We start from the raw sequence: 21,437 nt of genomic DNA, 5'->3' as shown, positions 1-21,437 counted from the left end.
CTGACCACATGCACTGAGCGCTGACCACACCCACTGACCACACCCACTAACGATAGACCACACCCAGTGACCACACCCACCGCCCACTGACCACGCCCCCCTGACCACGCCCACTGACCCCTGTCCCCCTCCCCCCGGTGTCCCCGCAGCCCCCGGGCCGTGCCAGCGTTTCCACGGGCGCTGTGGCCAGAACGTGGCGCTGGCGGCCGAGGGCCTGGGGGCCGCCCGCGTGGCCGGCTACTGCCACGGGCTGGTGTTCAGCCGCTCCCACCTGCGGCCAGGAGAGCTCTTCGAGGTGGGCGGGGCCACCGGGATGGGGGAGGGGCGGGAGGAAAGGGCGCTGTCCCTTTAAGAGAGTGGGGGTGGTCACCTGAGAGGGAGAAAAGGGCGCTGTTTCTTTAAGAGAATTGGTGGGGTTACCTGAGGGGGAAAAAAGGGCGCTGTCCCTTTAAGAGAATAGGTGTGGTTACCTGAGAGGGAGAAAAGGGCGCTGTCCCTTTAAGAGAATGGGTGTGGTCACCTGGGAGGGGAGAAAAAGGCGCTGTCCCTTTAAGAGAATGGGTGTGGCCGGTGTGGGCGTGGCTTAAAGGGGTGGAGGGAACACGCCCATGAGTGGGTGTGGTCAGCTGGGGGAGGGGTAGGTAAAGCCCCGCCCCCATGGGAATAGGGCGCTGTCTCTTTAAGAGAATGGGCGGGGTCTGTAAGGGTGGGGCTGAGTCAGGCGTGTCCCTTACCTGTCCCAGGTGTGTCCCAGTCTCACCTGTGCCTGTCTCACCTGTCCAGGTGCGCATTGAGGCCCTGGACGAGCGCTGGGCGGGGTCTCTCCGGGTGGGTCTGACCTCGCTGCCCCCCGGGCAGGGCCCCCCCGGCCCCCCCGCCCTTCCCCCCACCTTGCTGGACCTGCCGGCCCCGCCCACCTGGGCCGTGAGCGGGGCCGAGGTGCGGCACAACGGGGCCCAGGTGCGCCACAACTACGGGGTCAGCCTGGACAGACTGACGGTCAGTGCGCTCACCTGGGGACACCTGGGGACACCTGGGATCACCTGGGATCACCTGGGGGGGATTTGGGGTCACCTGGGGACACGTGGAGGGGATTTCGGATGACCTGAGGGGGATTTGGGGTCACCTGGGGGGGATTTAGGGTCACCTGGGGACACCTGGAGGAGATTTGGGGTCACCTGGGGGGAATTTGGGGTCAACTGGGGGGGATTTTGGGTCACCTGGGGACAGCTGGGGGGGATCTGGGTCACTGGGGGGGATTTGGGATCACCTGGGAGGGATTTGGGGTCACCTGGGGACACCTGGCATGGATTTGGTGTCACCTGGGGACAGCTACAGGGGATTTGGGATCACCTGGAGGGGATTTGGGGTCACCTGGGGAGACCTGCAGGGGATTTCAGATCACCTGGGGGGGATTTGGGGTCACCTGGGGGGCATTTGGGGTCACCTGGGGACACCTGGAGGGGATTTGGGGTCACCTGGGGGGGGATTTGGGATCACATGGGAGGGATTTGTGGTCACCTGGGAGGGATTTGGGGTCACCTGGGGAAACCTGGGGGGGATTTGGGGAGACCTGCAGGGGATTTCAGATCACCTGGGGGGGATTTGGGGTCACCTGGGGACACCTGGGGAGATGTTGAGAAGTTTCGGGATAAATTTGGGCTTTCTCAGGCACCTGGGGATGGTTCTGGGGGATTTTTGGGGTGGATTTTGGGGTGGATTTTTGGGGTGAATTTGGGGGATTTTGGGTGTCTCAGGTGGGGAACAGGCTGGGGATGGATTTGGGGGATATTTTAGGATTTTTGGGGTGAATTTTGGGGTGAATTTGGGGGATTTTGGGTGTCTCAGGTGGGGAACAGGCTGGGCGTGCGGCGCGGGGGCCGATGACTCCATGCACCTGGTGGTGGACGGGCAGGACATGGGACCTGCGGCCACCGGCGTGGCCAAGGTACAGCCAGGGGGAAAACACACCTGGGATACACCTGGGCACACCTGGGATACACCTGGGTACACCTGGGGGCACCTGGGGGGTGAAACACACACCTGGGATACACCTGGGATACACCTGGGCACACCTGGGATACACCTGGGCACACCTGGGGGGGAAAACACACACCTGGGATGCACCTGGGCACACCTGGGATACACCTGGGCACACCTGGGGGGGAAAACACACACCTGGGCACACCTGGGATACACCTGGGGGCACCTGGGGGGGTAAAACACACACCTGGGCACACCTGAGATACACCTGGGCACTCCTGGGGGGGAAAACACACACCTGGGATACACCTGGGCACACCTGGGATACACCTGGGGGGTAAAACACACACCTGGGCACACCTGGGATACACCTGGGCACACCTGGGGGGTAAAACACACACCTGGGCACACCTGAGATACACCTGAGATGCACCTGGGCACAGCTGGGATACACCTGAGATGCACCTGGGCACAGCTGGGATACACCTGGGGGCACCTGGGCACACCTGGGGGCACCTGGGAGGGGTTAAACCCATCCCCACTCTCTGTGACGTCACTCCCACCCTCTCACCCATGACTTCCTGTTACGGGGCGGGGCCGTGACGTCACTGCCCGCCCGCTGACGTCACTCTCCCCCCTCCCCTGTGACGTCACAGAACGCGTTCGTGGCCCTGGACCTGTACGGGCGCGTCACGGCCGTGTCCATCGTCAGCGCGGGGGGAGGGGCGGCCGGGGGGGGCGGCGACGGCCCCTCCCCCACCCCCTCCCCCACCCCCAGCCCCTCCCCCAGCGACCCCCAGCCCCTCCCCCACCCCGGCGGGGAGGGCGGAGATTGGGTGAGAGGGGGAGGGGCGGGACTGGGAGGGGAACTGGGAGGAATTGGGGGGGGCACTGGTTTATACTGGGGGGGGACTGGGAGGGGACTGGGATAATCTGGGAGGGACTGGGAGGAATTGGGGGGGACTGGGGGGCACTGGTTTAGACTGGGAGGGGATTGGGGGGGACTGGGGGGCACTGGTTTATACTGGGAGGGGACTGGGAGGGGATTGGGGGGGGACTGGGGGGCACTGGTTTATACTGGGAGGGAACTGGGAGGGGATTGGGGGGACTGGGAGGGACTGGAAGGAATTGGGGGGGACTGGGGGGCACTGGTTTATACTGGGAGGGACTGGGGGGCTGTGGTTCAATGGGGGCAGTGGTTTTGTTCCTCCCAGCCCTTCCCAAATCCCCCAAATAATTTCCCCAAAATCCCCCCAAAATTCCTTTAAAATCCCCCCAAATCCCCCCCTAAAATTCCCCAAATCCCCCCCCAGGCCCCCCCCACACAGAAAGAACAAAACCCCTTTAAATTTCCCCCAAAATCCCACTCAGACACCCCCAAACCCCCTCAGAACCCCCAAAATCCCCCTGGGGAACCCCCCAAAACCCCTTCAAACCCCCCCAAAATTCCTCTGGGACCCCCAAAACCCCTTCAAAACCCCCCAAAATTGTTCTGGGACCCCCAAATTTCCATTTTTCCCTCCCCCCAGGGCCCCCCCACGTTCCTGGGCTGCCATGGCAAGAACAAAACCCCTTTAAATCCCCCCAAAATCCCCCCAAAATTCTACTGGGGACCCCCTAAACCCCTTCAAAACCCCCCCAGAACCCCCCAAAATTTTTCTGGGACCCCCAAATTTCCATTTTTTCCCCCCCCAGGGTCCCCCCACGTTCCTGGGCTGCCATGGCAAGAACAAAACCCCTTGAAATCCCCCCAAAACTCCCCAAAATCCCACTGAGACCCCCCCCAAAACCCCTTCAAACCCCCCCAGAACCCCCCAAAATTGTTCTGGGACCCCCCAAATTCCCTTTTTTTCCCCCCCCAGGGTCCCCCCCACGTTCCTGGGCTGCCATGGCAAGAACAAAACCCCTTGAAATCCCCCCCAAAAATCCCCCTGGGAACCCCCTAAACCCTTCAACCCCCCCCAAAATTCCTCTGGGACCCCCTAAACCCCTTCAAAACCTCCCAAAATTTTTCTGGGACCCCCAAATTTCCATTTTTTTCCTCCCCCCAGGGCCCCCCCACGTTCCTGGGTTGCCATGGCAAGAACAAAACCCCTTCAAAATCCCCCCCAAAACTCCCCAAAATCCCACTGAGACCCCCCCCCAAAACCCCTTCAACCCCCCCCAAAACCCCCCAAAATTGTTTCTGGGACCCCCAAATTTCCATTTTTTCCCCCCCCAGGGCCCCCCCACGTTCCTGGGCTGCCATGGCAAGAACATCCTGCTGTCCAACGGGGCCCGCACGGCCACCAGGGTGTCCAGCTACAACCAGGGGCTGGTGCTCGTGGGGCAGCCCCTCCCCCCCGGGGCGCCTCTTCCAGGTACCCCTGACGTCATCGGAGGGGGGTGGTGACGTCACAGGGATGGTGGTGATGTCATAGGGCACGGTGGTGGCGTCATAGGGTACGGTGGTGATGTCATAGAATGCAGCCAATGGGGGATCAGAGAGCTGGTGATGTCATCTGGGATGGTGATGATGTCATAGGGCACGGTGGTGATGTCATAGAGGAGCAGCCAATGGGGATCAGGGGCTCCTGTGACGTCATCAGTGGAGGATTGGGGAGCCAGTGGTGTCATTGCGGTGGTGGTGATGTCATAGAGGAGCAGCCAATGGGGGTCAGGGACTCCTGTGATGTCATTAGGGATGGCAGTGATGTCATAGGAGAGTAACCAATGGGAGATTGCAGAACTTGTGATGTCAAAAGGAGCGGCAATGGGGATCAGGGATTCCTGTCACGTCATTGGAACAGCAGTGACATCATAGGGGAGTGGCCAATGGGAGATCAGGAAGCTGATGATGTCATAGAGGAGCAACACAGGGGGTTGCTGATGACATCAAGGCAACGATGACGTCATCGATGACGTCACAGGGTGCAGCTCGACGCCCTGAACCCCCCGTGGAGCCGATTTGGGGAGGAGGGGGAGGGGCGGGATTATTTTGGGGGGGGGGGGGGGGGGGGGGGGGCTCTGTGTGATGCTGGGGGTCGCTGATGACGTCACTGGGGGGGGGCTGATGACGTCGCCGGTGACGTCACAGGTGCAGATCGACGCCCTGAACCCCCAGTGGAGCTCCTCCCTGGCCCTGGGGGTCACCGGGGCCCCCCCCCGGGCGCTCCCCCCTCCCCGCCTGCGCCCACGGCCTCAAACGGCCGGCCTGGATCCTGCAGAGGAGGGCGGTGTTCCACAACGCCAGGAAGGTGAGGGAAACATCCATAATAACCCCAAAAACATCCCCAAAACCATCCCAAAAACATCCCAAAACCATCCCCAAAATATCCCAAAACATCCCCAAAATATCCCCAAAAATCCCCCCAACCCGGCCTGGATCCTGCAGAGGAGGCGTGTTCCACAACGCCAGGAAGGTGAGGGAAACATCCCATAATAACCCCAAAATATCCCCAAAATATCCCAGAAATATCCCAAAATACCCTAAAAATCACTGTAAAAATATCTCCCAAAATAACCCAAAATCTCCTCGAAATTACCCTGAAAATATCCCGAAAGAGCCTCAAAGTTTCTTCAAAATATCAAAAAAAATCACCACAAAAATATCCCGAAATATCCCAAAATATCCCCAAAACATCCCAAAATATCCCAAAACATCCCAAAATATCCCAAAATATTCCAAAATAACCCTGAAATAACCCCAAAATATCCCCAAACACCCCAAAATATCCCGAAATATCCCCAAATACCCCAAAATATCCCAAAATAACCCCAAAAACTTCCCCCCCAAACCTGGCCTGGATCCTGAACCCCCAAATTTCTCCCAAATTTCCCCCAAAATCCCCCCCCAGACCCCCCAAATTTCACCCCTGACCCCCCAGTTTTGTCCCCCCAGATCCGGGACCTGCCCAGGCCGAGCCTGGAGCTGCTCCCGGCCGGGACCATCCTGGGGCTGGGACCCCCCAAATTCTACCCCAGACCCCCCAAATTCCACCCCAAACCCCCAAATTTCACCCAGACCCCCCCAATTTTGTCATTTTTGTCCCCCCAGATCCGGGATCTGCCCGGGCCGAGCCTGGAGCTGCTCCCTGTCCTGGGGCTGGGACCCCCCAAAATCTCCCCAAATTTCACCCAGACCCCCCAAATCCCCCCCAGACCCCAAAATTCCACCCCAGACCCCCCAAATTTCACCCTGACCCCCCAATTTTGTCCCCCCAGATCCGGGATCTCCCCGGTCCGAGCCTGGACCTGCTCCCTGTCCTGGGACTGGGACCCCCCAAAATCCCCCAAATCCCCCCCAGACCCCCCAAATTTCACCCAGACCCCCCAAATTTGTCATTTTTGTCCCCCCAGATCCGGGATCTGCCCGGGCCGAGCCTGGAGCTGCTCCCTGTCCTGGGGCTGGGACCCCCCAAAACCCCCCCAAAATCCCCCAAATCCCCCCCAGACCCCCCAAATTTCACCCCAACCCCCCATTTTTGTCCCCCCAGATCCGGGATCTCCCCGGTCCGAGCCTGGACCTGCTCCCTGTCCTGGGACTGGGACCCCCCCAAAACCCCCCCAGAACCCCCCAAATCCCCCCTAGACCCCAAATTTCACCCCTGACCCTCAAATTTTGACCCTGACCCCCCAATTTTGTCATTTTGTCCCCCCAGATCCGGGATCTGCCCGGGCCGAGCCTGGAGCTGCTCCCGGCCGGGGACCATCCTGGGGGCTGGGACCCCCCAAAACCCCCCCAAAACCACTTCAAAACCCCCCAAAATCCCCCCCAGACCCCCCAAATTTCACCCCAACCCCCCATTTTTGTCCCCCCCCAGATCCGGGATCTGCCCGGGCCGAGCCTGGAGCTGCTCCCGGCCGGGACCATCCTGAACCCCCCCAGACCCCCCAAATTTCACCCCAGACCCCCCCAATTTTGTCCCCCCAGATCCGGGATCTCCCCGGGCCGAGCCTGGAGCTGCTCCCGGCCGGGACCATCCTGGGGCTCCTGGTGGACGGGGGGGGGGGCGGCTCCACCTCTTCATCAACGGCCGAGACCAAGGGGCCGTGGCCGGGGGGGTGCCCAGCCCCTGCTACGTCCTGCTGGACCTCTACGGGCAGTGCCAGCAGGTGAGGGGGGGACCCCAAAAATCGGGGACCCCAAAAAAAAAACCCCCAAAAAAACGAGAATGAGGGACCCCAAAAATCCCGGAAATCAGGGACCCCAAAAAACCCCAAAAATCGGCTCAGAAATGACCCCAGACTCACCTGGGCACACCTGGGCACCTCTACGGGCAGTGCCAGCAGGTGAGGGGGCACCCCAAAAATCGGGGACCCCAAAAAAAAGAGAATCGGGGACCCCAAAAATCCCGGAAATCAGGGACCCCCAAAAAAACCCCCCAAAAAAACCGAGAATCAGGGACCCCAAAAAAACCCCAAAATCCTGGGAATTTGGGACCCCAAAAATCGGGGATCCCAAAAAACCCCACCTGGACCCCCCCCCAAATCCAGGGGACCCCCAAAAATCCAACCCTGGGACCCCCCCCCAAAATTCCCAAGAATCCCTAAAAAGATTTTGGGATCCCCCCAAAATGGGTCTGGGACCTCCCCCCAAATTTTCAGAAACCCCAAAAAAAGGATTTGGGATCCCCTTTTAGAGCCCCCCAAAAAGTCACAGGGAGCCCCAAAAATTCCTGGGACCCCCCAAAAAAGTGTCAGGAACCCCCAAAAAGGGTTTGGGGAATCCCCAAAATGGGATTGGGGACCCCAAAACGGGATTGGGGACCCCCCAAAACGGGGTTGGGGACCCCCAAACTGGGATTGGGGACCCCCAAAATGGGATTGGGGACCCCCAGAATGGGATTGGGGACCCCCAAATGGGATTGGGGACCCCCTAAACCGGAATTGGGACCCCCCAAAATGAGGTTGGGGACCCCCAAACTGGGATTGGGGACCCCCAAAATGGGATTGGGGACCCCCAAAACGCGGTTTGAGGACCCCCAAACTGGGATTGGGGACCCCCAAAACGGGGTTGGGATCCCCAAACTGGGATTGGGGACCCCAAAATGGGGTTGGGGATCCCCAAACTGGGATTGGGGACCCCAAAATGGGGTTGAGGACCCCCAAAATGGGATTGGGGACCCCCAAAACGCGGTTGAGGACCCCCAACTGGGATTGGGGGACCCCAAACTGGGCTGAGCCCCCCCAAATCTCGGTGCCCTCCCCCAGGTGACGATCGTGGCCGAGGGCCCGGCCGGGGGGGGCTCCCCCAGCGGGGACCCCCGGAGCCGGGGGGACGTGGAGAAAGCTGACGTGGTGGATGGTGAGGGGGGGGACCCCGAAAATGGGGCGGGGGGCGACCCAGAAAATAGGGGGGGGGGGGGGGAAACACCGAAAATTAGGGAGAGAACCCCAAAAATTGGGGGGAAATCCCGAAAATTGGGGGGAGGTCCCCGAAAATTGGGGGGAGAATTCCGAAAATCGGGGGGAGAACCCCAAAAATTGTGGGGAAACCCCAAAAATTGGGAGGAGAACCCCGAAAATTGGGGGGAAACCCCTGAAAATTGGGGGAGACAACCCTAAAAATTTTCGGGAAACCCTAAAAATTGGGAGGAGAACCCCGAAAATTGGGGGGAAACCCCGAAAATTGGAGAGGGGCCAAAAATGGGGGGGGGGGGGGGGGGGGGGGGCTGAAAAATGGGGGGAACCCAAAAATAGGGGGGGGGAATAATCCCAAAAATTGGGGGGGAACCCCCGAAAATTGGGGGAGAGGGGACCCAAAAATGGGGGGGGTTGGGAGGGGCTGGGGTTCCGAAATTTGGGGGTTCACTCAGGAACACCCAGGTCTGACTTGAGGGGGGGGGGGGGGACACCCCAAAAAATCAGAGACCCCCCAAAAAACCCCGTGGAGATCCGGCCAGGGAATCCCAAAATCCAAAAATCCCGGGAATTTGGGACCCCCAAAAATCGGGGATCCCAAAAATCCCACCTGGGCCCCCCCCCCTAGAGAGCCCCCAAATCCAGGGGGACCCCAAAAACCCAACCCTGGGACCCCCCCAAATCGCTCTGGGCTCGGTTTGCTCCTTTTTCCCTTGTGGGAATTTTGGGCTGAAATCCCCAAATTTTGGGGGGTTCGGGGTTTGGAGAATTCCCCAAATTTTTGTGCAGAGGGGGAGGAGGGACCCCCAAATTTCAGGGGGAGGGGCAGCGACCCCCAAATTCCGGGCACTGCGACCACCCCAGCCCCCCAAATTTTGGGTGGGGGGGGGGGTCGAGAGGGAAAAAAATCGGATTTTTCCGGCTCGGGAAGGTCCTGGAAGATCCGAATTTTTTTTGGGGGGGGGTTTAGGGATCCCCGGATTTTTTTGGGGGGGGGGTCCTGGGTGGTCTCTGAGCCCCCCTCTGTGCCCCCCCAGGGGTGAAGGAGAGCCTTTGTTGGGGTCCCCCGCGCCCCCCCCAGCCCTGCCCCTACCAGGGCTCTGTGTGCGCGCTTCAAGGACCTGCTGCTGCTGCCGGGTGAGCCTGGGGGGCTCGGGATGTGGGGGGCTCGGGGAATTTGGGGGGCTTGGGGTCAGTTTTGGGAGGTTTTTGGGTCAATTTTGGGGGGTTTGAGGTCAGTTCTGGGGGGTTTCGGGATCGATTTGGGGGGGTTTGGGGTCGATTTTGGGGGATTTGGGGTCAATTTTGGGGGTTTCGGGGTCAATTTTGGGAGGTTTGGGGTCCAATTTTGGGGGCCTCAGGGAATTTGGGGGGCTTGGGGTCAATTTTGGGGGGCTTGGGGTCAATTTTGGGAAGCTTGGGGTCAATTTTGGGGGGGTTTGGGGTCAATTTTGGGGGGTTTGGGGTCAATTTGGGGGTTTTGGGGTCGGTTTGGGGGGTTTTGGGGTCATTTTTTAGGGTGGTTTTGGGGGCAATTTGGGGTCCTTGGGGGGTGTTGGGGTGGGTCCTGGGGGGTTCTTTTCGGTGTTTTTGGGGTCCCTCACCCCATTTTTGGTGTCCCTGACCCCATTTTTGGGGTCCCCAATCCCATTTTTGGGGTCCCTAGCCCCATTTTTGGGGTCCCCGATCCCATTTTTGGGGTTCCCAGCCCCATTTTTGGGGTCCCCGATCCCATTTTTGGTGTCCCTGACCCCATTTTTGGGGTCCCCAATCCATTTTTGGGGTCCCTAGCCCCATTTTTGGGGTCCCCGATCCCATTTTTGGGGTTCCCAGCCCCATTTTTGGGGTCCCCGATCCATTTTTGGTGTCCCTGACCCCATTTTTCGGACCCCTAACCCCATTTTTGGGGTCCCTGACCCGATTTTTGGGATCTCTGACCCATTTTTGGGGTCCCTGATCCATTTTTGGTGTCCCCGATCCCATTTTTGGGGTCCCTAACCCGATATTTTGGGGGTCCCCCCCCCCAGACGAGTACTTTGCCCCCGAGCCGCGCCGCAGCGCTGCTTCTGCGAGGGCTGCGAGAGGGGGGGGGCGACCCCCGAGACCCCCGGGACCCCCCCTGCCCCTGGGCTGGTGCCGCTTCAGCCTCAGGTATCGGATTGGGGGGGGGGCGGGGGGGGTCCTGAGGGGATTTTGGGGGGTCCTGGAAGGGTTTGGGGGGGTTGGGGAGGGGTCCCGAGGGGATTTTGGGGGGTCCTGGAAGGGTTTGGGGGGGTTGGGGAGGGGTCCTGGAGGGGATTTTGGGGGGTCCTGTGGGTATTTGGGGGGTCCTGGAAAGGTTTGGAGGGGGCTGGGGGGGGTCCTGAGGGGATTTTGGGGGGTCCTGGAAGAGTTGGGGGGGGGCTGGGGGGGGGTCCTGAGGGCATCTGGGGGGGTCCTTAGGGGACTTTGGGGGGTCCCGAGGGGATTTTGGGGGGGTTTAAAGGGAGTTCTGGGGGGGATCCTGGGTAAATTTGGGGGGGTCCTGGAGGGGTTTGGGGGATTTGGGGTGTCCTGGAAGAACTGGGGGGGGGGGTTGGGGCTTTTGGGGTTGGTTTTTGTTGATTTTTAGCGGATTTTGGGGGGAATTTTTGGTGATTTTGGGGGGAATTTTTGACGATTTGGGGGGTGTTTTGATGATTTTGGGGTGTCCCACCCCCCGGGTTGATTTTTGGGGTCCCCCCCAGGCCGAAGCCCCGGCCCGAAGGGGGGGGGGGGGTGGCAGAAGTGGCCCGGGCCTATCACGGGACCAGCGCCGGCGCCGTCAGGAGGAGCCTCGACCGTGGGGAGCTCGTGCCAGGTGGGGACCCCGAAATTGGGGAGGGGGGACACCAAAAATGGGGAGGGGGATCCCCAAAATGGGGAGGGGGGAGCCCGAAATTGGGGAGGGGGACCCCGAAAATGGGAGGGGGATCCCCAAAATGGGGAGGGGGAGCCCCAAAAATGGAAAGAAGACCCCGAGACTTGGCACAGGGACCCCCAAAATGGGGAGGGGGGAGCCCGAAATTGGGGAGGGGGAGCCCCAAAATGGGGAGGGGGGAGCCCCGAAAATGGGGAGGGGGAGCCCGAAATTGGGGAGGGGGAGCCCTGAAATTGGGGAGGGGGAGCCCCAAAATGGGGAGGGGGAGCCCCGAAAATGGGGAGGGGGAGCCCGAAATTGGGGAGGGGGAGCCCTGAAATTGGGGAGGGGGAGCCCTGAAATTGGGGAGAGGGACCCCGAAAATGGGGAGGGGGACCCTGAAATTGGGGAGGGGGAGTCCCGAAATTGGGGAGAGGGACCCTGAAATTGGGGAGGGGGAACCCCAGAAATGGGGCAGGGGGAGCCCAAAAATGGGGAGGGCGACCCCGAAAATAGGGAGGGGGACACTGAAATTGGGGAGGGGGACCCCAAGATGGGGATGGGGACCCCAAAAATGGGGAGAGGGACCCTGAAATTGGGGAGGGGGAGCCCGAAAATGGTTGAGGGGGGAACCCCAGGAATGAGGGAGGGGAATTCCCAAAAACGTGGGAGAGGAACCCCCCCATCCCCACCCCTCCCCCCCCCATCCCCACCCCTCCCCCCCCCACAATTTTGGCCCCTCCCCCCCAAATTTTGGCCCCTCCCCCAGGCCCGTGGTCGCTGCTCAGCGCCCCCTGCCGGCCCGAGCCCCCCGGCCCCTCCCCCCCCGGCTCCGGGCCCCGCCCCCCCGGCCCCGCCCCCCCTCGTGCTGTCCCCGGCCTTGGGCTACGCAGCCCTGGAGGTGTTCGCCAGCCGGGTCACGTGAGTGGGGGAGGGGGCTCCGGGGGTGGGGGGAGGGGTCACTGGAGTGGGGGGAGGGGCTCTAAAGGAGTGGGGGGGGGGCACAGGAATGGGGGGAGGGGTCACTGGAATGGGGGAGGGGCTACAGGAATGGGGGAGGGGCTAAAGGAAAAGGGGGAGGGGCTTCAAGAGAGGGGGAGGGGCTCCCTAGGGGATTTTTGGGGGGTGAATTTTGGGATATTTTAGGATATTTTGGGATATTTTGGGATATTTAACCCTTTGTTTTCCCTCCCCAGGTTCCGGGAGCCGGGCTGGCCGCGGCCCCGGGGGGCTCAGGTGGCCTTTGAGGTTTGGGTCCGTCCTGGCTCCTTCCGGGCCGGGCCCCCCTCTCTGAGCCCCCCCCAAGGGCTGGACCCCCCCCAGGGGCTGGACCCCACCCAGCTCGAGTGGGTCACCAAGGAGCCCGGGGCCACCGTGCTGGCCGGGCTGCTGGTCAGGGTGGACTGAGGAGACCCCTCCCCAAAAAAACAAAAAAAAAACAAAAAAAAACCTCCAGGGGTGGCCCAAAAATGAGGAGGGAAAGTTCTGGAAAAAATGGGGGGGATGGGCGTCCCAAAAATTGGGGGGGGTGGTGTAGGAATTTCTGTGGGAATGGGGGGGGATTCCTCTGGAAATGGGGGGGAAATTCTGCAGAAATTCCTCTGGAAAATGGGGAAAATTCTGCAGAAATTGCTCCAAAAAATGGGAGAAATCATCCAGAAATTCCTCTGAAAAATGAGAGAAATTCTGCAGAAATTCCTCCAAAAAATGGGGGAATTCTGCAGAAATTCCTCTGGAAAATGGGGGAAATTCCTCTGGAAAATGGGGGAATTCTTCCAGAAATTCCTCCAAAAAATGGGAGAATATTTCCAGAAATTTATCTGGAAAATGGGGGGAATTCTGCAGAAATTCCTTCAAAAAATGGGGGAAATTCCTGTAGAAAATGGGTGAAATTCCTCTGAAAAATGGGGGGAATTCCTCTGGAAAATGGGGGAAATTCTGCAGGAATTCCTTCAAAAAATTGGGGAGTTCTTTCAGAAATTCCTCTGAAAAATGGGGGAATTCTTCCAGAAATTCTTCTGAAAAATGGGGGAATTCTTCCAGAAATTCCTTCAAAAAGTGGGGAAAATTGTCCAGAAATTCCTCAAAAAATGGGGGAAATTCTATAGAAATTCCTTCAAAAAATCGTCCAGAAATTCCTCTGGAAAATGGGGGAAATCCTGCAGAAATTCCTCCAAAAAATGGGAGAAATTCCCTCTGGAAAATTTCCAGAAATTCCTCCAAAAAATGGGGGAAAGCTCCAGAAATTCCTCTGAAAAATGGGGGAATTCCCCCAGAAAGTTTGGGGGAATTTCTCCAAAAATTTTGAAGAAATTCCTCCCCAAAAAAAAAAAAAAAAAAAAAAGGAAATTTTTCCAGAAAATGTGGAGGAATTGCTCCCAAAAAAAAAGGGAAATCAAAACCCGAAAAATGGGGAAATTTCTCCAAAAAATTTGGGAGAACTCCGTCAAAAAATGAGGAATTGCTCAAAAAAATTTGAGGGAATTTCTCCAAAAAATGAGGAATTTCTCCCCCCCCAAAAAAATGAGGGAATTCTTCCCAAAAAAAAATATTTGGAGGAATTCCTCCAAAAATTTGGGAATGAGAAGCCTCCCCCCAAAAAAAAGGGGACCCAAAAATGAGGAAAGGGGGGGGGGGGTCCGGGGAAAAGACCCCTCCCAAAAATGGGGAAACCCCCCCCGAAATTTGGGGAATTCCCAAAAAATTTGGGAAAACCTCCCCCCCCCCCCCCCCAAAAAAAAAAAAAAATGGGGGGAAAATCCCAAAAATCAGGAGATGGGAATCAAGGGACCCCCCCCCCCAAAAAAAAAAAAAAAAAAAGGGGGGGACACCCCCCAAAATCTCCCCCCACACCCCAAATTTGGGACGCTCCGCCCTCCCCCACCTTGGAGATGAATTTGGGGGAGTCCAAATTTTATTTTGGGGGGGGTTTGGGGGGTGGTTAAATCCAATTTTGGGGTCCTTGACCTCATTTTTGGGGGGGTTTCACCCCAATTTTTTTTTTTTTTTTTTCTGAGGGGGGGGGTGGGGTCACAGCACTTGCCCCCCCTCCCCCACTGCACAGCCCCTCCCCCCCCCGCCCCTCCCCCCCCCTTTATTTATTGCCCCAAATGTGAATCCGGGGGGGTGGGGGAGGGGGCGGGGGGGAGGGGATTTTTTTGGGGTTTTCTGGTGGGAATTTTTTTGTTGTTCTTTTTTTTTTTTTTTTTTTTCCTGTTTTTGGGATTTTTTTTTTTTTTTTTAAAATGAATTTTTATTTAAAGCTGCTGCAAGGGGGGGGGGAGGGGAAGTTACGCCCCTCCCCCTCCTTTTCCCCTCCCCCCATAAAACCGTGAGAAAAAAAAAAAAAAAAAATAAAAATCTCTGCGTGCTCTGTGGGGGAGGGGCGGGAAATTTGGGGAGGGGGTGAAAAATTGGGGGGGGGGGGTCATGGGGTGGGGGAGGGGCCTGAGGAAGCCGCACCCAAAGGGTGTGGCTTTTCCTTCTATGGCAATGTGGGCGTGGCCTAGCCTTATTAGGGAATTTGGGCGTGGTTTTGCAACATTTTCACTCTGGTGGGCGTGGATTATCCTTATATGGCAGTTCGGGCGTGGCTCAGCCTCGTTTCACCCAAAAGGGGCGTGGTTTTGTCCTTATATGGGATTTGGGGCGTGGTTTTGCACCGCTTTTGCCTAAGGGCGCGTGGTTCTTCCTTATATGGCAATTAGGGCGTGGTTTAGCCTCGTTTCCGCTAGAGCGGGCGTGGCTTCACTTCCAGGAGCATTTGGGGCGTGGTTTAGCCTCGTTTTCGCACAATGGGCGTGGTTTAGCCTCGTTTCCGCTCTGTGGCGTGGTTCAGCTCGTTCCCGTTTATATGGGCGTGGTTTAGCCTCGTTTCCGCTCTGTGGGTGTGGTTTAGCCTCGTTCCCGCTGGGTGGGCGTGGCCCCGCCCTGAGGGGAGCGTTTCCCGCCGGCCCGGAAGCGGAAGCTCGGCCTGGCCCGGCCCGGCCCCGCTCGTTCCCCGCCGGCCCCGCTCGTTGCCGCTGCCCTCACACGATGCCGGCGCTGCTGGAGAGGCCGAAGCTCAGCTCGGCCATGGCGCGGGCCTTGCACCGCCACGTCATGGTGGAGCGGGAGCGCAAGCGGCAGGGTGAGCCCGGGGACGGCACCGGGAGGGGCGGGGGAGGCCCGAGGGGGGCCCTGAGGGGACCGTGAGGGGACGAGGCCGCGCCCGCCGCTGTCGCTGGGTTTCCATAGCAACGCGAGCCACCCCCGGGGTCTCCATAGCAACACGCCCCGCCCCCCCCCCCCCTCAGCGTTGCCATGGTAACAGGGCAGCGTTTGGCGCCGTTTTTGAAAGCGAGGCCCCGCCCCCGGCGCGGTTGACATGGCAACAGGGCCCCGCCCCTTTTCGGGGTCTCCATAGTGACGTTTCCCGCCCCTGGCGTCGTTCCCATGGCAACAGGCCCCCGCCTCCGTACCCCATGCTGTTTCCATAGCAACGGGCCACGCCCCCCCATCGGGGAGGGGGTGGGGTCAGGGCGGCGCTGTGGGACCCCCAAACCCCAGGTGACCCCTGAGTGACCCTGAGTGACCCCTGGTGACCCTGAGTGACCCTTGGTGACCCTGAGTGACCCTGGGTGACCCCCAGTGACTTCTGAGAGACCCTGAGTGACCTCTGAGTGACCCCTGGTGACCCCTGAGTGACCCCTGTGTGACCACAGTGACCCTAAGTGACCAATGAGTGACCCTGAGTGACCCCTGAGTGACCCCGATGACCCTGAGTGACCCCTGGTGACCCCTGAGAGACCCTGAGTGACCCCTGGTGACCCCAATGACCCTGAGTGACCCCTGAGTGACCCCTGAGTGACCCCTGGTGACCCTGAGTGACCCCTGAGTGACCCCGATGACCCTGAGTGACCCCTGGTGACCCCAATGACCCTGAGTGACCCCTGAGTGACCCCTGGTGACCCCCTGTGCGCAGAGGAAGAGGAGGTTGACAAGATGATGGAGCAGAAGGTTCGGGAGGAGCAGGAGCGGCGCCGGCGCAAGGAGCTGGAGGAGAGAATGTCCCTGGAGGGAGACCCGGGAGCAGGTGGGGAAAGAGCCCAAAAAATCCCCCAAAATTCACCCAAAAATCAAAAAAAAATTCACCCAAAATCCCCAAAAATTCACTCAAAAATTCGCCCCGATCGCCCCAAAATTCGCTCAAAATCCGGAAAAATCGTCACAAAAAATTCACACCCAAAATCCCCCCAAAAATCCAGAAAAATCCACCCAAAAATCCACCCAAAAATTCACCCAGATCACCCCAAAAAAATCCCCTGAAAATTCACCCAAAGTTTAAAAAAAATCGTCAGAAAAATTCACCCAAAATCCAAAAAATTGTCACAAAACTTCACCCAAAATCCCCCCAAAAATCCCCAAAAATTCACCTAAAATCCGGAAAAATTCACCCAAAAATTCGCCCAGATCACCCCAAAAAATCCCCTGAAAATTGGCCCAAAATCCCCAAAAAATCGTCCCAAAAATTTGCCAAAAATCCCCAAAAATCCACCCAAAATTCACCCCAAAATTCACCCAGATCGACCCAAAAAATCACCTGAAAATTCGCACCAAAATCCCAAAAAAATCCCTCTAAGAATTCCCCCCCAAATCTCAAAAAATTCCCTCAAAAATTCACCTCAAACCCCCCAAAAATTGCCCCAAAAATTCACCCAAAATTTAAAAAAAAAAATTCCCTCAAAAAATCCCATTTTTCCACCAAAAATCACCATTTTTTCACCAAAAATCCCCATTTTTCCCCCCAAAATTCCCAATTTTTTTCCCAAAATCCCGATTTTTCTCCCCAATTCCGCTGCTGAAGCTGCAGGAGGAGAAACCCCCAAAAACCTTTAAAAAAATCCCATTTTTCCCCCAAAAAATCACCATATTTTGACCAAAAATCACCATTTTTTCGCCGTTTTTTTCCCCAAAATTCCACATTTTTCCCCCCAAAACTCCCATTTTTTTGTTCCCAAAATCCCGATTTTTCACCCCAATTCATCTCCTGAACCTGCAGGAGAAGAAAACCCCCAAAAACCCTTTAAAAATCCATTTTCCCCCAAAAAATCGCCATATTTTGACCAAAAATCACCATTTTTTCACCAAAAATCCCCATTTTTCCCCAAAATTCCCAATTTTTTTCCCAAAATCCCGATTTTTCTCCCCAATTCCGCTGCTGAACCTGCAGGAGGAGAAACCCCCAAAAACCCTTAAAAAAATCCCATTTTTCCCCCAAAAAATCACCATATTTTGACCAAAAATCACCATTTTTTCGCCGTTTTTTCCCCAAAATTCCACATTTTTCCCCCCAAAACTCCCATTTTTTTGTTCCCAAAATCCCGATTTTTCACCCCAATTCATCTCCTGAAGCTGCAGGAGAAGAAACCCCCAAAAACCCTTTAAAAAAATCCCATTTTTCCCCAAAAAATCGCCATATTTTGACCAAAAATCACCATTTTTTCACCAAAAATCCCCATTTTTCCCCCCAAAATTCCCAATTTTTTTCCCAAATTCCCGATTTTTCACCCCAATTCATCTCCTGAACCTGCAAGAGGAGAAACCCCAAAAAACCTTTAAAAAAATCCCATTTTTCCCCCTAAAAATCCCATTTTTCCACCAAAAATCGCCATTTTTTCGCCGTTTTTTCACCAAAAATCCCCATTTTCTCCCCAAAACTCCCATTTTTTTTTCCCAAATTCCCATTTTTTCACCCCAATTCAGCTGCTGAAGCTGCAGGAGAAGCCTGGGGGCCCTGCAGGAGGAGAAGCACCAGCTCTTCCTGCAGCTCAAGAAGGTTCTGCACGAGGAGGAGAAACGGCGCCGCAAGGAGCAGAGGTGGGGAAATCCTGGGGGAAAATTTGGGGGATTTTGGGCAAATTTGGGGGATTTGGGGAAATTTTGGGGATTTTGGGGATTTTTTTGGGATTTTTTTGGGATTTTTTTAGAATTTTTTGGGGATTTTTTTGGGGGATTTTTTGGGGATTTTTTTTAGGATTTTTTAGGGATTTTTGGGGGATTTTTTGGATTTTTTTTGGGATTTTTTGGGTCTTTTTGGAATTTTTGGGGATTTTTTGGGGATTTTTTGAGATTTTTTGAGATTTTTTGGGGATTTTTTTAGGATTTTTTAGGGATTTTAAAGGGATTTTTAGGGATTATTTTTATTTTTTGGGAATTTTTTTGCGGATTTTTCGGGTTTTTTTGGGGATTTTTTTTGGTATTTTGGGGGATTTTTAGGGGTTTTGGTAGGATTTTTTTATTTTTCGGGACTTTTTGGGATTTTTTTAGGATTTTTGGGGGCATTTTTCAGGACTTTTTTAGGATTTTGGGGGGATTTTTTTGGATTTTAGGGAATTTTGGGGGGGGGGGTTGGGAGGATTTTTTTTATTATTATTATTTGGGATTTTTTGGGATTTTTTGAGGATTATTTGGGGATTTTTCGGGATTTTGGGGATTTTTTTGGGCTATTTTAGGATTTTTGGGGGACTTTTGGGGGGATTTTTCGGGGTATTTTTTTTATTTTGGGGGATTTTGGGTTGATTTTGGGATATTTTTCAGTGATTTTGGGTGATTTGTGCATTTTTGGTGATTTTGGGTTGTTTTGGGGTGATTTTTTGGGGTGTTTTGATGACTTTGGGGTGATTTTTGATGATTTTGGGGTGATTTTTTGGTGATTTTTTGTGATTTTGGGGTATTTGTGATGATTTTGGGGTGATTTTTGGTGATTTTTTTATGATTTTGGGGTATTTTTGGTGATTTTTTGTGATTTTGGGGTATTTTTGGTGATTTTTGAGGTGATTTTGATGATTTTGGGGTATTTTTGATGATTTTGGGAGATTTTTGGTGATTTGGGGGTATTTTTGGTGATTTTTGGGGTGATTTTTGATGATTTTGGGATGATTTTGGGGTATTTTTGATGACTTTGGGATGATTTTTGGTGATTTTTGGTGATTTTTGGGGTATTTTTGATGATTTTGGGATGATTTTTGATGATTTTGGGGGTATTTTTGGTGATTTTGGGGTGTTTGGGGATGATTTTGGGATATTTTTGGTGATTTTTTGTGATTTTGGGGTATTTTTGGTGATTTTTGGGGTGATTTTGATGGACTTTGGGATGATTTTTGGTGATTTTTGGTGATTTTTGGGGTATTTTTGATGATTTTGGGATGATTTTTGATGATTTGGGGGTGATTTTTGGTGATTTTGGGGTGATTCTGGGATGATTTGGGGGGGATTTTTGGTGATTTTTGATGATTTTGGGGTGATTCTGGGATGATTTGGGGGGGATTTTTGGGTATTTTTGGTGATTTTGGGGTGATTTTTGGTGATTTTTGGGGGTCCTGGCCCCGTTCCCTGCAGTGACCTGACCACGCTGACCACGGCCGCGTACCCCCAGAGTTTGGGGGTGCCCGGGGCTCACCTGCTGGGCATGACAGGTGAGGGGCTGGGGGGGCCTGGGGGGGATTTGGGGGATTTTGGGGGGATTTGGGGGATCCTGAGAGAGATTTGGGGGGTCCTGAGAGAGATTTGGGGGGTCCTGGGAGGATTTGGGGGTCTGAGAGGGATCTGGGGGGACCTGGGGGGTCCTGGGAAGGATTTGGGGAAGTTTTGGGAGGATGTGGGGAAGTTTTGGAGGATTTGGGGGGAATTTGGGGGATTTTGGGGGAAATTTGGGGAGTCCTGAGAGAGTCCTGGGGGGATTTGGGGGGTCCTGGGGGGATCTGGGGGGTCCTGGGGGATTTGGGGGAGTTTTGGGGGAGGAACTGGGGGGGATTTGGGTGATTTTGGGGTGATTTGGGGGTTTATTTTGGGGCTGGTTTTGGGGTGATTATTGGGGTATTTTGGGGTGACTTTGGCTGATTTTGGGGCTCACTTTGGGCTGGTTTGGGGGGTGATTTTGGGCTGATTTTGGGGTGATTTTGGGGTTTATTTGGGGCTGTTTTGGGGTGATTTTTGGGATATTTTGGGGTGATTTTGGCTGATTTTGGGGTCTCCACAGGCAGCCCGGGGGGGAAGTTTTGGGCTCATTTTAGGGTGATTTTGGCTGATTTTGGGGCTCACTTTGGGGTAATTTTGGGGTGATTTTGGCTGATTTTGGGCTGATTTTTGAGGTGATTTTGGGGTAATTTTGAGGCGATTTTTTGGGGTGATTTTGGCTGATTTTGGGGTCCCCACAGGCAGCCCGGGGGGGGCCTCGCTCGGGGCTCATCGGGGCCGATCGAGCCAAGCAAATGTTCGGACCCCCCGTGATCAGCGTGAGATTTGGGGGGGATTTTGGGGGGATTTTGGGGGGATTTTGGGGATTTTTGGGGAATTTTGGGATTTTGGGGGGGTCCCCAAGGGGATGGGGAGTGGGGGGAGGGTCCCTGTGGAATTTGGGGGGGGCCCAAATTCGGGGTTTGGGGGAGGAGAAATTTTTTGGGGTCCTCTCCCAAATCTCTCGAGATCCCGAATTTTGGGGACCCCTCCCCATTTTATGACCCCGCCCCCCCCTCTCCAAAATCCCTGAGACCCCTCCCCCAATCTCAGGGACCCCTCCCCCCACTCTGACCCCTCCCCCACTCTCTGACCCCTCCCCCACTCTCTGACCCCTCCCCCATTCTCTGACCCCTCCCCCATTCTCTGACCCCTCCCCCATTCTCTGACCCCTCCCCCACTCCCTGACCCCTCCCCACCCCCTGACCCCTCCCCCCTTTTCCAGCCGCGCCATTTTGGGGCCCAGCCCCCCTTCGGGGCCGGGGGAGACCCCGGAGCTTTCGGGGGGGCTCAGGGGGGGCCCGGCCCCGCCCCCTTCGGGGTGGGGCAAAGCCCGGCCCCTCCCCCACCCTTCCCCCCCGCCCAGCCCCCCCCGGCGTACGGAGGAGCCCAACAGCTGCGGGGTGAGCAACTGGGGATACTGGGAGAGACTGGGAGGGGACTGGGGAGAGACTGGGGGGGACTGGAGAGACTGGGAGGGACTGGAGGGACTGGGGGGGACTGGGAGGGGACTGGGAGGGACTGGAGGGACTGGGAGGGGACTGGGGGGGACTGGGAGGGACTGGGAGGGGACTGGGAGGGACTGGGAGGGGATTGGGAGAGACTGGGAGGGACTGGGGGGGACTGGGAGAGACTGGAGGGGATTGGGAGGGGATTGGGAGGGGATTGGGAGGGACTGGGGGGGACTGGGAGGGGATGGGAGGGGATTGGGAGAGACTGGGAGGGACTGGGAGGGACA

General features: G+C 56.2%; 2 protein-coding genes across 3 annotated transcripts in view; both read left to right on the top strand.

Moving 5' to 3' along the window:
* The window catches only part of NEURL4 (neuralized E3 ubiquitin protein ligase 4), a 34,116-nt gene extending 21,443 nt beyond the window's left edge, over positions 1-12,673 (top strand). Inside the window, 18 exon segments of the mRNA XM_088155235.1 lie at positions 150-295; positions 784-999; positions 1,849-1,875; positions 1,877-1,948; positions 2,640-2,690; positions 4,205-4,325; positions 5,043-5,131; positions 5,133-5,219; positions 6,896-6,976; positions 6,979-7,077; positions 8,176-8,269; positions 9,363-9,418; positions 9,420-9,462; positions 10,353-10,476; positions 11,052-11,164; positions 11,973-11,992; positions 11,994-12,124; positions 12,400-12,673. Coding sequence (XP_088011361.1) covers positions 150-295; positions 784-999; positions 1,849-1,875; positions 1,877-1,948; positions 2,640-2,690; positions 4,205-4,325; positions 5,043-5,131; positions 5,133-5,219; positions 6,896-6,976; positions 6,979-7,077; positions 8,176-8,269; positions 9,363-9,418; positions 9,420-9,462; positions 10,353-10,476; positions 11,052-11,164; positions 11,973-11,992; positions 11,994-12,124; positions 12,400-12,610 — 1,781 coding nt within the window. The 3' untranslated portion in view covers positions 12,611-12,673.
* A 2,470-nt stretch (positions 12,674-15,143) lies between these two features.
* GPS2 (G protein pathway suppressor 2) lies at positions 15,144-21,113 on the top strand. 2 transcript variants are annotated; one of them, XM_088155289.1, is made up of 6 exons: positions 15,144-15,332; positions 16,167-16,277; positions 17,948-18,061; positions 19,583-19,659; positions 20,401-20,478; positions 20,925-21,113. In XM_088155289.1, exons 1-4 carry the CDS (start codon positions 15,239-15,241, stop codon positions 19,588-19,590), a joined length of 327 nt encoding a protein of 108 aa, XP_088011415.1. In that variant the 5' UTR covers positions 15,144-15,238; the 3' UTR covers positions 19,591-19,659; positions 20,401-20,478; positions 20,925-21,113. The 2 variants fall into 2 exon arrangements, with proteins under 2 accessions (XP_088011415.1, XP_088011416.1); XM_088155290.1 differs by lacking the exons at positions 20,401-20,478; positions 20,925-21,113 and adding an exon at positions 20,223-20,236.
* Positions 21,114-21,437: the final 324 nt, after the last annotated feature.

This window comes from Sturnus vulgaris, chromosome 36 (genome assembly GCF_052056855.1).
Source record: "Sturnus vulgaris isolate bStuVul1 chromosome 36, bStuVul1.hap1, whole genome shotgun sequence".
NCBI lineage: Eukaryota > Metazoa > Chordata > Aves > Passeriformes > Sturnidae > Sturnus > Sturnus vulgaris.
The sequence above is the reverse complement of the archived record's forward strand: the minus strand, read 5'-3'. Positions and strand labels throughout refer to the sequence as shown.

Coding starts and splice junctions, on each gene's coding strand:
- GPS2 (XM_088155289.1), top strand. CDS start 15,239: ATGCCGGCGCTGCTGGAGAGGCCGAAGCTCAGCTCGGCCATGGCGCGG. Junction 15,333..16,166: donor GCGGGAGCGCAAGCGGCAGG/GTGAGCCCGGGG, acceptor CCCTGTGCGCAG/AGGAAGAGGAGGTTGACAAG. Junction 16,278..17,947: donor GGAGGGAGACCCGGGAGCAG/GTGGGGAAAGAG, acceptor ACCCCAATTCAG/CTGCTGAAGCTGCAGGAGAA.